This window comes from Trachypithecus francoisi, unplaced genomic scaffold, assembly GCF_009764315.1.
Source record: "Trachypithecus francoisi isolate TF-2019V2 unplaced genomic scaffold, Tfra_2.0 Contig01585, whole genome shotgun sequence".
Taxonomy (NCBI): domain Eukaryota; kingdom Metazoa; phylum Chordata; class Mammalia; order Primates; family Cercopithecidae; genus Trachypithecus; species Trachypithecus francoisi.
The window spans coordinates 6,901,658-6,915,570 of record NW_022681444.1 but is presented as its reverse complement, the minus strand read 5'-3'; the positions used below and the strand labels follow the sequence as shown (position 1 = coordinate 6,915,570).

The 13,913-nt window shown below is 56.2% G+C and overlaps 1 protein-coding gene across 1 annotated transcript; it reads left to right on the top strand.

Moving 5' to 3' along the window:
- Nucleotides 1–10,234: 10,234 nt before the first annotated feature.
- Nucleotides 10,235–12,939, top strand: IER5L (immediate early response 5 like). The gene has a single exon (XM_033193517.1). It carries the CDS (start codon nt 10,438–10,440, stop codon nt 11,653–11,655), a length of 1,218 nt encoding a protein of 405 aa, XP_033049408.1. The 5' UTR covers nt 10,235–10,437; the 3' UTR covers nt 11,656–12,939.
- The last annotated feature ends 974 nt before the right edge of the window (nt 12,940–13,913 follow it).

Here is a 13,913-nt window from a genome sequence, read left to right as displayed (position 1 = left end):
AGTGAACCATGATTGCGCCACTGCACTCTAGCCTGGGCAACAGAGCCAGACCCTGTCTCAAAAAAAAAAAAAAAAAGAAGGGCTTCTTCCATGCTAGACTGATGTTAAAATATATTTTTGTACACATCTGATACATGAGAAGCTAAACAGGTTGTTCACCAAAATCCTTTCAACAAGGCAATGTTTGTTCATTGAGAAAACACTAATTGGGCATCTATTATTTGCCAAGGACTAAGGAAGCTGCCAAGCAGAGACTAATAGACCTGCCCTCAGGGAATTTACAGTCCAGTGGGGGATATGGACAGACGGGTTAAAAAAATAAACATTTTCTTAGTAGCCGTTTGATGAGAGGTCCCCGCTATGCCCTCACCCCTACCACGAGCTAACAGCATCATAGCTTATTTTTATTATCAATGAACCAGTCGAAAATCCACTTTTTCATTGTTCAAGGCCTTGTGTCAGTGACAACTCTGTGTATTCACTGAACCAGGTCATTCAGCAGTGGAGGAATACGGCTGCCAGTCCTGGAGCACACCTGAGGACTAAATTTCCCAGGCTCCTTTGCAGCTAGGTGGTGACACATGACCCAGCTCTGGCCAATGGAAGGGAGGGATGCTAATTAGGGCTTCACCATATAACATCCTTCAACAAGAGAAAGAAGGAAACTTTCATTGGGTCAAACCTGGAAGATTCAGGAAGTTTGTTTTTGTTTTTGTTTTACAGACAGAAGTCATACTATGTTGCCCAGGCTGGTCTTGAGCTCCTGCCCTCCAAGGATTCTCCCACTTCAGCTTTCAGAGTAGCTGGGATTACAGGTGTGAACCACGATGTCCAGCAGGAATTATTTGTTACTGCAGCAAAGCATAGCTCATCTCACACAGCCCTTTATAAAAATCCCTTCCAATTTCTTACGAAAGAGGCAATGGGACTAAAGATGTCCTCACTGGGCCGGGTGTGGTGGCTCATGCCTGTAATCTCAGCACTTTGGGAGGCTGAGGTGGGCAGATCACTTGAGGTCAGGAGTTCAAGGCCAGTCTGACCTGACCAACATGGCAAAATCCCCTCTCTACTGAAAATACAAAAATTAGCTGGGTGTGGTGACGTGCGCCTGTAATCCCAGCTACTCAGGAGGCTGAGGCAGGAGAATCACTTGAACCCAGGAGGTGGGGGTTGCAGTAAGCCAAGATCGTACCATCGCACTCCAGCCTGGGTGACAGAGCGAGATTCCCTCTTAAATTAATAAATACGATGTCCTTGTTGCCAAGCAGAAAAATCAGGAACTGAGGAAAGACACTGCCATGAGGAAGGATGAAGGCAGCAGGAAGGGAAGATGAGACACCAGGCTGGGTAATTGCAGCTGTTCCTGGAGGAGCAGCCACGGAGCAGAGCACTAGGAACCCATGAAACCAGGCTGCAAGAATGAGCAAGAGCAGCGTAGAGGATTGTCAGGGTTACACAGATATTCCCGCGCCTCCACTTTCAGAGTCCTGGAAGCCACCTTCTGCTTCCCGCCAAGTGCCTGCCCCCCTCCCCTGCCAGGTGTCAGGGTTAAGCGAGCTGGCTATGGAGACAAGCCAGCCTAGGGTGCGGTCACTTACCCTCTCTGAGCCTCAGTCTCCCGGCCTGTGAAATGGGCATGGTAATGAAAGTACCTCTGCTGTAGATTATATCACGAGGATTCACAGAGATGATTCATCAAGCAAAGAACTTAGTGGCGAGGACACAGCAAGTACTCAGGAGATAAGCCAAGGAGAGGGTACGGGGGGGCCACCACCCAGGACACAAGACATAGAGACCCACTGTGCCACATTCTGGGGTCAGTTCTGGGAGAAGGCCCTGCCCCTCCTCCAACCACGAGGTTCCACTCTCCCCAACGCACATCTCTCTCCCTCCTCTTCTCTGTCCCTTTGAGGCCACAGGCCAGGCGCCCTCCCTCATTTCTACCCTTCCGAGGCTGGCACTGTGACTGTAGGCAGCTCACTTAGCCCCAAGCGTGTGTGTGAGTGCATGTGCGTGTGTGTGCTGTATGTGTGTTATGTGTGTCATGTGTGCTATGTGTGTGTGCCGTGTGTATGTGTGTGTGCAGGGTGTGTGCATGTGTGTGCATGTTTGTGTCTGTGTGTGCATACATTTGTGTATGTGCAGGGTGTGTGTGTGCACGTGTGTGGGCATTTGTATATGTGAGTGCATGTGTGTGCACATCATGTTTTGTATGTCCATGTGTGTGCATATGTGTTGTGTGCAGGGTATGTGTGCGTTTGAGCATGTGTATATGTGGGTTTGGGTGTGTGCATCATGCTTGTGTGTGCATGTGTGTATGTACATGTGTGTGCATGTGTTTGTGTGTCTGTATGTGTGGTGTGTGCATGTTTGTGTATGTGTGTATGTGGGAGCATGTGTACATGTGGGTGCATGTGTGTGCATGCATCATGTTTGTGTGTGTAGGGTGTGTGTGAACATGTGTATATGTGGGTGCGTGTATGTACACATCATGTGTTTGTGTGTGCACACGTATGTGCGTGTGCCTGTGTGTCTGTGTGTGTGTGATGGGCTAGCCAGTGTGGAGTGCGGAGAGAGCCTGGCTGACAGGTCTGAGTATGAATCATGCCTCGCTCCAGTCCACCACTCAGTGGGAGGACCCTGACCGGAAACGTCTTCCTATGCCTCAGTTTCCTCATCTGTATGACAAAGGTGATGACAGCGCCTGAGCCCCCAAGGGGCTGGGTGGACACAGGACACAGATGTCAAGGGCGCTGCCTGGTGCCCTTTCACCAACACAAGGTCAGGAACTGAAATTCTAATTGGCCCCATTTTTTCAAAAAAATTAAACAGGAATGAAAAGGAGCTTGGGAGAGGAACTGAGGGCAGACAGCCGGGGTTCACTGGGCTTTCCTACTCTCTCCTCACAACACACTTGGGAAATGATTTTTGAGAAATACTCTCAAAACGAAAACCAAAACTGCTTTGTTCCGTGCAAGTAGCATTAAGAATTCACCAGGAGCGGGAGGGGCACCAGCGCAGCCTGAGCTTCATAACCGACTGCTAGAGAGTCTGGGAGCTGAGAAGGGGGACGGGCCCACCAGGGAGCACCGGGTGGGAGTGGGAGGCCTGGGAGCCAGACACTGTACCCTCCCTTTAGGCCCACCCCAAGCCTGGCTGACTTCCCTTATCCCCTCCTCGCAAGCTTGTTTGTTTATCTGCTTACTTACTGCTTGCTTGTTTCCATCTGGAATGTGCGCACATGAGGCCAAAGATGGCAGGGGCTGCTGTGGCATACAGTGAGCGCTTAATATTTGTGAAAGGACCACTGAGCAAGTGAGGAAAGGAATGAATGGTGGAAAGAGCCAGGGTGACGCACAGCTGGCAAAGATGGATGAAGCTCAGACCGGTGGGCGGGACCCACACAGCAGCGAGACAGGTGCGGTTCCAGGTGTGGAACTTCACTTCCCCAGGTCTCAGCCTGGGAAACGGGGATTGCGGTACCACCGCCTGGTGAAATCCTTTGGAGGATTAATGACAAATAATACATGTTACACGTTGTCCTGGGTCTGACATGATGGTGTCTACGGTTATTACTCATGGAGTGGGGAGTGGGGAGGAGAGAGGCATGTACGCCAGCTCCCTCCACTCAAATGAAAAAAAAAAATGAAAAAAAAATTTATAGGATTCCTAAGACTCAAGGAGCTTCTCACTCCTTAGAAACTCCCAGCTGAGCTGGGGAAGGGACAAAGGTCTGTACTGAGTGAGTTATAAACAACTCAGCCAGGAAAGCGGAGCTGCCACCACCACACACACACACACACAAGCACACACACTCACACATGTGCACACTCATGCACACACTGTCATAGTCACATGCACACACACGTACACTCTCACACACTCTTGCACACACACACACAAGCACACACACTCACACATGTGCACACTCATGCACACTGTCATACTCACATGCACACACACGTACACTCTCACACACTCTTGCACACACATACACACAAGCACACACCCACACATGTGCACACTCATGCACACACTCTAATACATGCACACACGTACACTCTCACAACACTCTTGCACACACACACAAGCACACACACTCACACATGTGCACACTCAGGCACACACTGTCATACTCACATGCACACACACGTACACTCTCACACACACTTTTTTTTTTTTTTTGAGACAGAGTCTCGCTCTGTCGCCCAGGCTGGAGTGCAGTGGCCAGATCTCAGCTCACTGCAAGCTCCACCCCCCGGGTTTATGCCATTCTCCTGCCTCAGCCTCCCAAGTAGCTGGGACTACAGGCGCCGCCACCTCGCCCAGCTAGTTTTTTGTATATTTTTTAGTAGAGACGGGGTTTCACCGTATTAGCCAGGATGGTCTCGATCTCCTGACCTTGTGATCCGCCCGTCTCGGCCTCCCAAAGTGCTGGGAGCCACCGCGCCCGGCCTCACACACACTCTTGCACACACACACATACACACACACACACCCCAGTCCGGCCCAGGATTAACTCTGGCCTGCCCAGAGTGCTCAGCTCCCGGCAGGATCTTGAGAAAGGAGAAAAGAGGGCGGGGGAGGTTTCTGGTCTCAGCTCAGTACTAATCCCTTCGCAGTGCCTCTCAACTTTCAAAGCGCTTGTGAGTCAGGTGACAAATGAGGAAACTGAGGCCCAAGAGAAGCAATCCGCATTCCCTAAGGATAACGGGGCCAATCTGAAGCTAGAACCCATTTCTCCAGTTCCCCCAGTCTCCACTCTATCTGTTAGGCCACCCAGATGTGCAGAGCACTGAAGGACACCCCATCCTCACCCCAGAGCACCTCCCAGCAGGCTTGCCCTAAAAGCTCCAGCTGAGCCCTTGGCAGACATCACTAATCAATCAGAGCACTCAGGGCTCCAGGCAGACACCACTAGTCAATCAGATCTGACTCCAAAGAATCAAGGATGCCTCAGCATGGCTCAGGGGAGTGAGATCTGCCTGCCCTGCTCCTCACAGCTTAGCACAGCCCCTACACATTGGCCAGCATTCAGCCCATGGTGAATAAATGAATGAATGGACAAATGGACACCCAGCCTTTGCCAGATGCTGGAGCAGGGACCCTCGATGTGAGAGATCACATCTGCACCCTATGCCCATTCCGTGGACAAGTGCAGAATTCACCCGGAGGACCGACAGACAGAAGAGCCTCATTCCTCTCCCGAAGCTCCTAATGCCCCACCCCCCACCCCCAGAGCCCTGTCACATCTCCTTCCTTTTGGTGTGAACAGGCAAGTCACCCAAGCTGTCTGTGCCTCAGTTGCTCCATCCATGAAATGGGAATTGTAACTGAACCTGCCTCAAAGGTTGGTGTGGGAATTCAGGGAGACTTGGCCCAGTGCCCGGTAAGAGCAAGAGCTCCAAGAAGAGCCAGACCACTGTCAGTCTTTCTCATTACACTTAAGGTCCTTGAAGCCAGGGCCACAGTGGCTTTCTGGATACCAAGCCTATATTGCCCAGGACTATGCTAGGAAAACACAGAGGATGTCGAGGGGCGGGGTCATTAACCTCCACCTGGGTCAGTGACAGGGTGCAAGTTCTGTGGGGCCAGCGGAGGATACCCCAGCTCCAGGGCCCTAGCCTCATTCCCCAGTGTCCACCAGCTACAGCGCCACTGGCTCCTCAGCCTAAGAGAGAGAAGACTCAACAGTGACCCCTGTGGCCAGCCACACCCTTCTGCCTTCCCTGCCACTGCCCAAAGTCCTGGGTCTCAGTCCCCACACCCCCCGGAACAAGCCACAGTCCAAGTCACAGACACAGCGCACTAGGGCAGCTAGAGGCAGGACCCGGAGATGAGACGGCCGACTTCCAACCCCAGCTTTGGACCCATGTCTTGAACACAGAGCACATCCCTCCTCTTCTCCGGACCTCAGTTTACCCATCTGGAAATTGAGGGTGGGGGTCAATCTGATCTCCAGAGCCCATCAAACTAACAATGCTGTCTGCATCCTTAGGTTCATTGATTCACTCAGGCCACAAGTGAGTGCCCACTGTGGACCCAGCCCTTGGCTGGGCCCCCCCTTGCTGTTCTCGCTGCTAGAAGATCCCCCCTCTTCCTAGTCTCCAGGTCTCAGCTTCTCACTTCCTAGACCAGCCTTGGACCTTGGACCTGCCCTCCTCCAGCTGGGTCCTTCCAATCACAGACTTAGCTCTCAGTATTTTCTGGTCTATTTAGCTTGTCTGCTTCCTTCTGGATCGCAGCTTTCTGAAGGCAGAATCACGTCTTGTTCCCTGACCCATTCCCAGGGACTCCAGAGAAGGATTCTGGAAGTATCTCTCAGGCAAATGAAAAATGAATGAACGAGTGAATTCCAAGTTTCTCTCCCCCTTCTTCCAACACAACACCCCAATACAGTTTTTTTCCTATGGACCCCTTCCCCAAGTCAACCCCCAGGAGCCAACAGGGCAAATCCCACTGTGGATCAGGAGCCTTCCTAACCATGTCCCCTGCCCCCAAGCCCAGGTGACCAGAAGGCATCCACAGACATATGTGCACTTGTGACGAGTTAACTGCTCTGATGGAAGGCTGACACCACCTGGGGTTTGATGGGAGCCCAGGTCCCCAGCGGTTCTATGCCCTAGCTCCATGCTGTCCCAGCAGACACTCAGTAAATATTGAGGCATTAATTAAGTTCCTCCAGGGAACAGTGACTCAGTGCCAGATGTAATCTCCCCAGCTCCAGGGGGAAAGGTGAGATCCCCAACCTTTTTCAGGTGCACAGACAAATAAAGTCAGCCCTTCATCCTTGTCTCGTTTGGGCCTATCCCCCTTTGTGGGGTGCAGATCTGAGGGTACCTTCTCCTGACATGTGTGCACACACATTCTCACACACATGCTCACACTCACTGCCCTGATCCATCATGGTCCCCTGCCCTGAAACTTTATGCATCCCAACAGACGTATGGCACGCAAACCACCGATTCTATAAACATTTGTAAATTCCTACTACGTGCCCCTCAAGCCGCACCACTCCCCGGGCACCAAATAGTTCAGCTGTTCCATTGCCTCCTTCAGCAAGGTTTTTCTGACGACAGCTGTGGCGTCTCCCCTTCCCAGCCCACCTCAAAAAAGGCCAAGGGTTTTATGAAGCTGCACAATTGCTGAGCCCTCCCCATTAGCCCACTTCTCAGTTCTTGAGAAAGAGGCGAGACGGAGTGTGGGTCCCCAACAGACCCAGAGGACGGAGCCACCCAGAAGAGGCTGGCCATTCTCAGCCGGCCCTAGTGAATGAAAGGAACTTCAAAGAGCCCCAAACTCACCTTGTGGGGGACTAGGAGGTGCCATGAGGAGCTTCCCACGTGAAGGGCCTGGTCCTTCTGCCCCCAACCTGTAGCTGGAAATCCACCTCCATCCCTGCCCTGTTTCCCTATCGGGGCCCCCAGAGCCATGTTCTAGGGTACAGCTCTGAATGAGGGGCTGAGGCTGGAACTGACATTTGTTTCTTTGTGGGCCCTGGTCCCAGAGCACTTGGCAGTAAAGTGGTGGGGGTCGAACAAACCAAAGTCACATTCGCCAAGAGCTGGGCCCTGAGAACTGGCCTCAGCTCCACGGACAGCGGAAGCTGATTTGGAAGAACCTCTGGTGAACTCCCGCCCTGGAAACAGATGGGCTTGGGCTCAGATCCTGACTCTACCCCTTGCTGGTATGTGACCTCAAGCAAGGTATGTACACTCTTCGTTTCCCCCAATAAACACTGGGCCACGACAGAAAGAAGGCCTGAAATCAGTGTTGATAAATATTTTCGGGAGCTGTGGGCTTGCAATGTGCCAGACACTGTGGATCCCAGACTTCACTGTTGCATACAGAGTCCTCACAGCTGTAAAGCCAGTAAGAGATCCCAGTTCCCTCCACATGCTAGTGGTGTCTCAAAGGTGAACTTCAAACATAAATAAATTTTTTTTTTTTTTTTTTTTTTTTTTTGTGAGACGGAGTCTCACTCTGTCGCCCAGGCTGGAGTGCTGTTGTGCCACCTGGGCTCACTGTAAGCTCCGCCTCCCAGGTTCATGCCATCCTCCTGCCTCAGCCTCCCGGGTAGCTGGGACTACAGGCGCCCGCCACCACGCCCAGCTAATTTTTTGTATTTTTTAGTAGAGACAGGGTTTCACCGTGTTAGCCAGGATGGTCTTGATCTCCTGACCTCGTGATCCGTCCACCTCAGTGCTGGGATTACAGACGTGAGCCACCGCGCTGGGCCATAAATAAAGTATTTGTGCACCTTTAAGACAGGCACCAGGGAAGAGAAGGACAGTGTATTTTTACTTCTACGTGTTATCACCTGAGCAAGTTCCACAGCCCTGGAGGTCTGTATCACCAATAACATGTAGGTAGGACATCCTTTATCTGAAGTCCCCTGAAATTTCAATCCTAGCTTCTCTAGGAGGAGGCCTAGATACGTGCTATGGATCACAGGGGCCCAAACCAGTTTGAGATTGTTTGAGGGGGCCACGGGAAGGACAGAGCACCAGGTCCCGGGCCATGTGATCTTGGGCAAGTCTCACGCTGTCAGTGTCCGAGTTTCCTCATCGGAAAAATGAGGTAAACACCTGCTAACTCTGTTTTTGCTCTCAACGCCTGGCATGGAGTAGATGCTAAGAAACTGTTTGTAGAAGCCTTGGAAATTCTCAAGACTAAAGAAAGACCCAGAGACCACAAGGTGGGCTAGTGGGTCTCTCCACTCCCACCAAGGGATGAAGTAGGTGCTGTGAACTCAGAACGAAGCCCCAAAAAACAGAGACTCAGAAGATCCTCTAAGGAGGAGGTGAAACAGCAGGACATCTGCTCATGGGCCTCCCCTGAGTCCAGCCCCACAAGGTCCACCTATCTCTGGGAGACTCTACAGACCTCATTCATCCTTCAGGGGTCCACTCGTGGACCCTCCTCAGGCAAACCTCCAGACCACTTCCAAGAGTCTCTCGAGCTGTCTGGGCAGCCTCCACCCCAGGCACCTTTGAACCCCCCTGGGAGCAGCAACCAGCCCCCTTCAGACCTCTTGGTCCAGATAGAGTGCCCCCAGCAATCAGCAATCCTGTCCCTCTCTTCTCCCATTGTCTCAGTCCCCAGCTGGGAGGAGGTGGCCCCTGAAGCGTTCAGGATAAGAAGGAAAACTGTGTCAACAGAAGTTAAGTCGGTGAGTTCCCGAGCCTTTGGTATCCACCTCCCGTCGGGAGCGCAGGGTCCTGTCCCAGCTCCTAGCTCCGCCCCCTGGGAACTGTGTGGTTCCTCAAGTCACTCCACTCCTCCGAACCTCAGGCCCCTCCTCTACAAACGTTAGAGTGAGGCATTCGGGGAGTTGCTGGCAAGGGCCTGCCCCATACTAGGCCCATAATAATAGTCCCTATTGTCATTGTTATTAGCTAGGCACGAAAGGAAAGGTTACAGAGCTGGTGATTAGGACACTTAGCGTTTCGGCTCTCAGGACGCCTTTGAGCCTCAGTTGATCCCGAGGTCCACACACTCCCTGGGTCATGCGTGGCCTCAGAACTCTCTCCATCAGAGAAGGTCAAAATTCATGATGTTTTGGTTTTTCCTGTTAGACAAATGGGGAGGACCTCCCTTCCGCAAGCATTTCCAGAGGCCCCTAGGCCAAAAAGGGAGTCAGGCCCTACGTTCTCTGCGGTGGAGGGTACCCCCAAAACCTCGCTCCTTTGATGTCCCCCAGTGTCAAGCTGGCGGTCCCACCAGCCTCCTGTAAAAGCCTTGACTCCCGCGGGTCACCCGGGGGCCGACAGGTGGGCAGGTGGAGGCGCCGCGCGGCCCGGGGAGCGGTAAGCCGCTCGCACCTGCCGCAGGTGAGACCCAGCCGTGCGGAAGGGGGAGGAGCCGTCGCCGCAGCACTGAGGTGAGCCGACCCCTGGCTCCCGGGACCTAAGGCGAGGGCAGCCGCGGGCTTCAACGTGGCCGCTGCCAGGCGACCTATGCTGCAGACTACGGTCCCGGCGGCTCCGAGTCCCGTGCGGCGCGGCGGCCCCAGGAGAACATTCGAGGCAGCAGCGGCGTTGTAGGCCCGGGGTCCGTTCGGTATTTGAATAGCACAAAGGAACCGCCTTGGTCTGATTGGCCAGCTGAGTAGCCCCGGGGCGGGCAGCGCCTGTCACTCGGGAGGCTCTCAGAGCTCCTATTGGCTCTTCTCATGTGGGGCGGGGCCCGGGCACCCGGCTAAATAGCTGGGGCCGGGGCCGGCCGAGACTCATTGCTTTGGCGCCGTCTGGGGAGCGCGAGCCCGCGGGTGGCGCGCAGCGCATGGTGGCTGCTCCTCTCGGAGCACAGCCGAACCGCTGACCCGGACTCCGTTCCCCTGCCCGGCGCGCCCCGGCGGCCGACTGGAGGCAGAAACAGCAGCAGCGTTAGCAGCAGCAGCGGCGGCGGCTGCTCCGCCGCCGTCTCCGCGGGAGCATGGAGTGCGCCCTGGACGCCCAGAGCCTGATTAGCATCTCCCTGCGCAAGATCCACAGCTCCCGAACCCAGCGCGGCGGCATCAAGCTGCACAAGAACCTCCTGGTGTCCTACGTGCTCCGCAACGCGCGCCAGCTCTACCTGAGCGAGCGCTACGCCGAGCTCTACCGGCGCCAACAGCAGCAGCAACAGCAGCAGCCGCCCCACCACCAGCACCAGCACCTAGCGTACGCGGCGCCGGGCATGCCGGCCAGCGCGGCCGACTTCGGCCCGCTCCAACTTGGTGGCGGCGGGGACGCGGAGGCGCGCGAGCCGGCCGCCCGGCACCAGCTGCACCAGCTCCACCAGCTCCACCAGCTGCACCTCCAGCAGCAGCTGCACCAGCACCAGCACCCGGCGCCCAGGGGCTGCGCGGCGGCGGCGGCGGCCGGAGCGCCCGCGGGCGGCGCGGGGGCGCTCTCGGAGCTGCCCGGGTGCGCCGCGCTCCAGCCGCCGCACGGCGCGCCCCACCGCGGGCAGCCCTTGGAGCCTCTGCAGCCGGGTCCTGCGCCGCTGCCGCTGCCGCTGCCACCGCCCGCTGCGCTCTGCCCGCGGGACCCTCGCTCCCCGGCCGCCTGCTCCGCGCCCTCCGCGCCCCCAGGGGCCGCCCCTCCGGCCGCCGCCGCTTCTCCGCCCGCCTCCCCGGTCCCCGCCTCCTCCCCCGGCTTCTACCGGGGCGCATACCCGGCCCCCTCGGACTTCGGCTTGCACTGCAGCAGCCAGACCACCGTGCTGGACCTAGACACTCACGTGGTGACCACGGTGGAGAACGGCTACTTGCACCAGGACTGCTGCGCCTCCGCCCACTGCCCCTGCTGTGGCCAGGGCGCTCCGGGACCGGGCCTGTCGTCCGCCGCCGGCTGCAAGCGCAAGTATTACCCTGGCCAGGAGGAGGAGGAAGACGACGAGGAGGACGCGGGCGAGCTGGGGGCCGAGCCCCCCGGGGGCGCCCCGTTCGCCCCCTGCAAGCGCGCCCGCTTCGAGGACTTCTGCCCGGACTCGTCCCCGGACGCTTCCAACATCTCAAACTTGATCTCCATCTTTGGCTCCGGCTTCTCGGGGCTCGTGAGCCGACAGCCGGACTCCTCGGAGCAGCCGCCGCCGCTCAACGGGCAGCTGTGCGCCAAGCAGGCGCTCGCCAGCCTCGGCGCCTGGACTCGAGCCATTGTCGCCTTCTAGGGACCCCCGAGGGCACAGGGACCCAGGGCCCCGCGGGGCTGGGGCCAGACAAAGACTCGGCCGAGGGGCGAGAGGAGGGAACGAGCGGGCGCCGGGCCACTCGGGGCTGAGCTGAGGGCCAGCAGGGGCAGGCGGCTGATGTTTTATAAATTGTAAAATAAAAAAAAGAAATCTAAAATCTTGGACTTTATTTTTGCAGAGAGAAAAAGCGCCTATTTAAGTATGCTTTGTGTTTCTCCTACTCTTTTTTTTTTTTATTGTAGTGATTGCAGTGGTGTTTAGCGAGGAGCCTGCCACGTGAGGGAGGGCTGCTGCCCGGAGAAGGTGCCGGGCAGCCGGGGGCGAGGCAGGGCGCCCTGGCCGCCGGGGCGCGCTGGGGGCGCAGCGCAGGAGGGCGCGGGACCCGGGACGCCGATTCCAATCAGTTGTCAGACCCGGGAAGCCGGACGTTCCGCTCTCCCAAGTCTCTCTGTGGGGTGAGGAATGGGTCTTGTGAAATTCTGAGCAAAAACAAAGGCAAACTATCTCCGAAAGGGACGTTTGGGTCACATTTCCTCTCTGGGGGCGGACTCCAAAGTTCTCAAAATGAGAAGGCAGAAATGAAAACACTTCCAACTTTTTTTTTCTTTTCTTCCCGGGGCGGGTGTCTTGAACCCCTCTTCTCCCCGCCCCTCTGGCTCGTTCTCCTCCCCTCCTCCACCCGTCTCCCGGACTCGGGGGTGGCGCCTGACACCCCGACACTCTCGGACACTGTTTGGGTAAGGGGTGGGGGGCGGGCACGGCGGACTACATTTCCCATCATGCCCAGCACTGCGGTCCTCACTAAACAAAAAAGGAAGTCAATTCCTTCACCTGGATCCCCGGCGGCCCCGGGGGAGGGAGGGGCCGGGACCGCCGACTGCGTTGGAGACTTTGCACTAAGTTCCTGGTCAGCTGTCGTGTTTGTGTGTGTGCTTCTAAGTTGCACTGCCTTGGTTCAGCCTTCGGTTACATTTCATGAAACCAGCATTGTTCGAGCCTGTGAGAACCCCGTCCTGTGTCTTCAGCTCGATAGATTTGTTTAATTTAAAAGCCTTTTGTTGTAAAAAGGTGGGGTTCGTCTGCAGCCCCTCTGGTTCTCTGCCATCAGCACCGTGTGGACTCCAAAACAAGTTGCCAACCCTTCCTTTCTCGGCCCTTTTCCCTCATTGCCCTGTATTTTTGTGCATACGGAATTGTATATCACCGGGTAAAACTGTTCAGATTGTTTAAATTTATAATCTTAATAAAAAGTCGATTACAGAAGATGGTGGTGCCTTGTTTTCAGATCTGTCTGGGGGCGTCAGAGAGGATAGAGAGGTGTGGGGAGAGACCCCCCCCATGTAAACCCCAGTTCTCTTGGACCTAGGCGGGCGGGATCTGCCCACATCCGCAAGGTCGGCGGTGGAAGAAAGCGGGGTGATGTTGGTGGCTGGGGATGAAGCGGTTGCTGCGCGTCTCTCGGCCGCCCCGGTCCCCGGTCCAGGGGGGTCCTGTACCCCACGGGAACCGGCCGCCCCGGGGTCTCCAGCGGGAAGCGGAGCCGGCCTCCAGCACATTTCCTGCCCAGGCAGAGGCGCAGGGCCTGGTCGGCCTCGAGTCTGACTCTCTCTGGCTGGTGAAAGCAGCCGGGAGACGCTGGGGGCTTCAGGGCCACCCGCACTCCCTGCCCCGCGCCTCCGCCCGCACGTCCGCATGTCTCGGGCTGCAACTTGGGGAAGTTTTTTCCTTTTTTCCCTTTTTTTTTTTTTTTTTAAGTTGAGTTTGTTATCACTGCTCGGTGCCACTTGGTGGTGTGCTGGCGGCGTCTCCCTCCCTCCTCGCGCCCCTCCCCTCTCCCTCTCTCCCACCCGCCGCTCTTCCCTCCCCAGTGGATGGAGGCAGGAAGGCTCCCGGCGCGCGCTCCCCTCTGACCACCTACGGAATGACCTCAGAGTGGGAGAATGTGCCAAGGCCCGGGGGAAGCTCGCGTTCTCCCCACTGCAAACAAATTCACATCTGGAGCCGCGGCTTGGGCCCGGGGGCGCGCGGGATGGTTCCAGCTTTGCAAAGAGGGGTTAGGAAAGAAAGAACGAGAAAAAGAAAGCAAAGTGGCAGCCTGCTGGCTGTTTGCTGCCGACTCCCCACAGCTCCTCGCTCTCGCTGGCTCCCTCGCCCCCACACTGCCCTCGCCGGTGCGAGCCTCGCAGCCACCCCGCAGGACAGCTCGCGCCCCCCACCCCAGCCTTCGCGCCTCCCTC

Bases quoted from the DNA above. Each gene is read 5' to 3' on its own strand.
- IER5L (XM_033193517.1), top strand. From the start codon at position 10,438: ATGGAGTGCGCCCTGGACGCCCAGAGCCTGATTAGCATCTCCCTGCGC.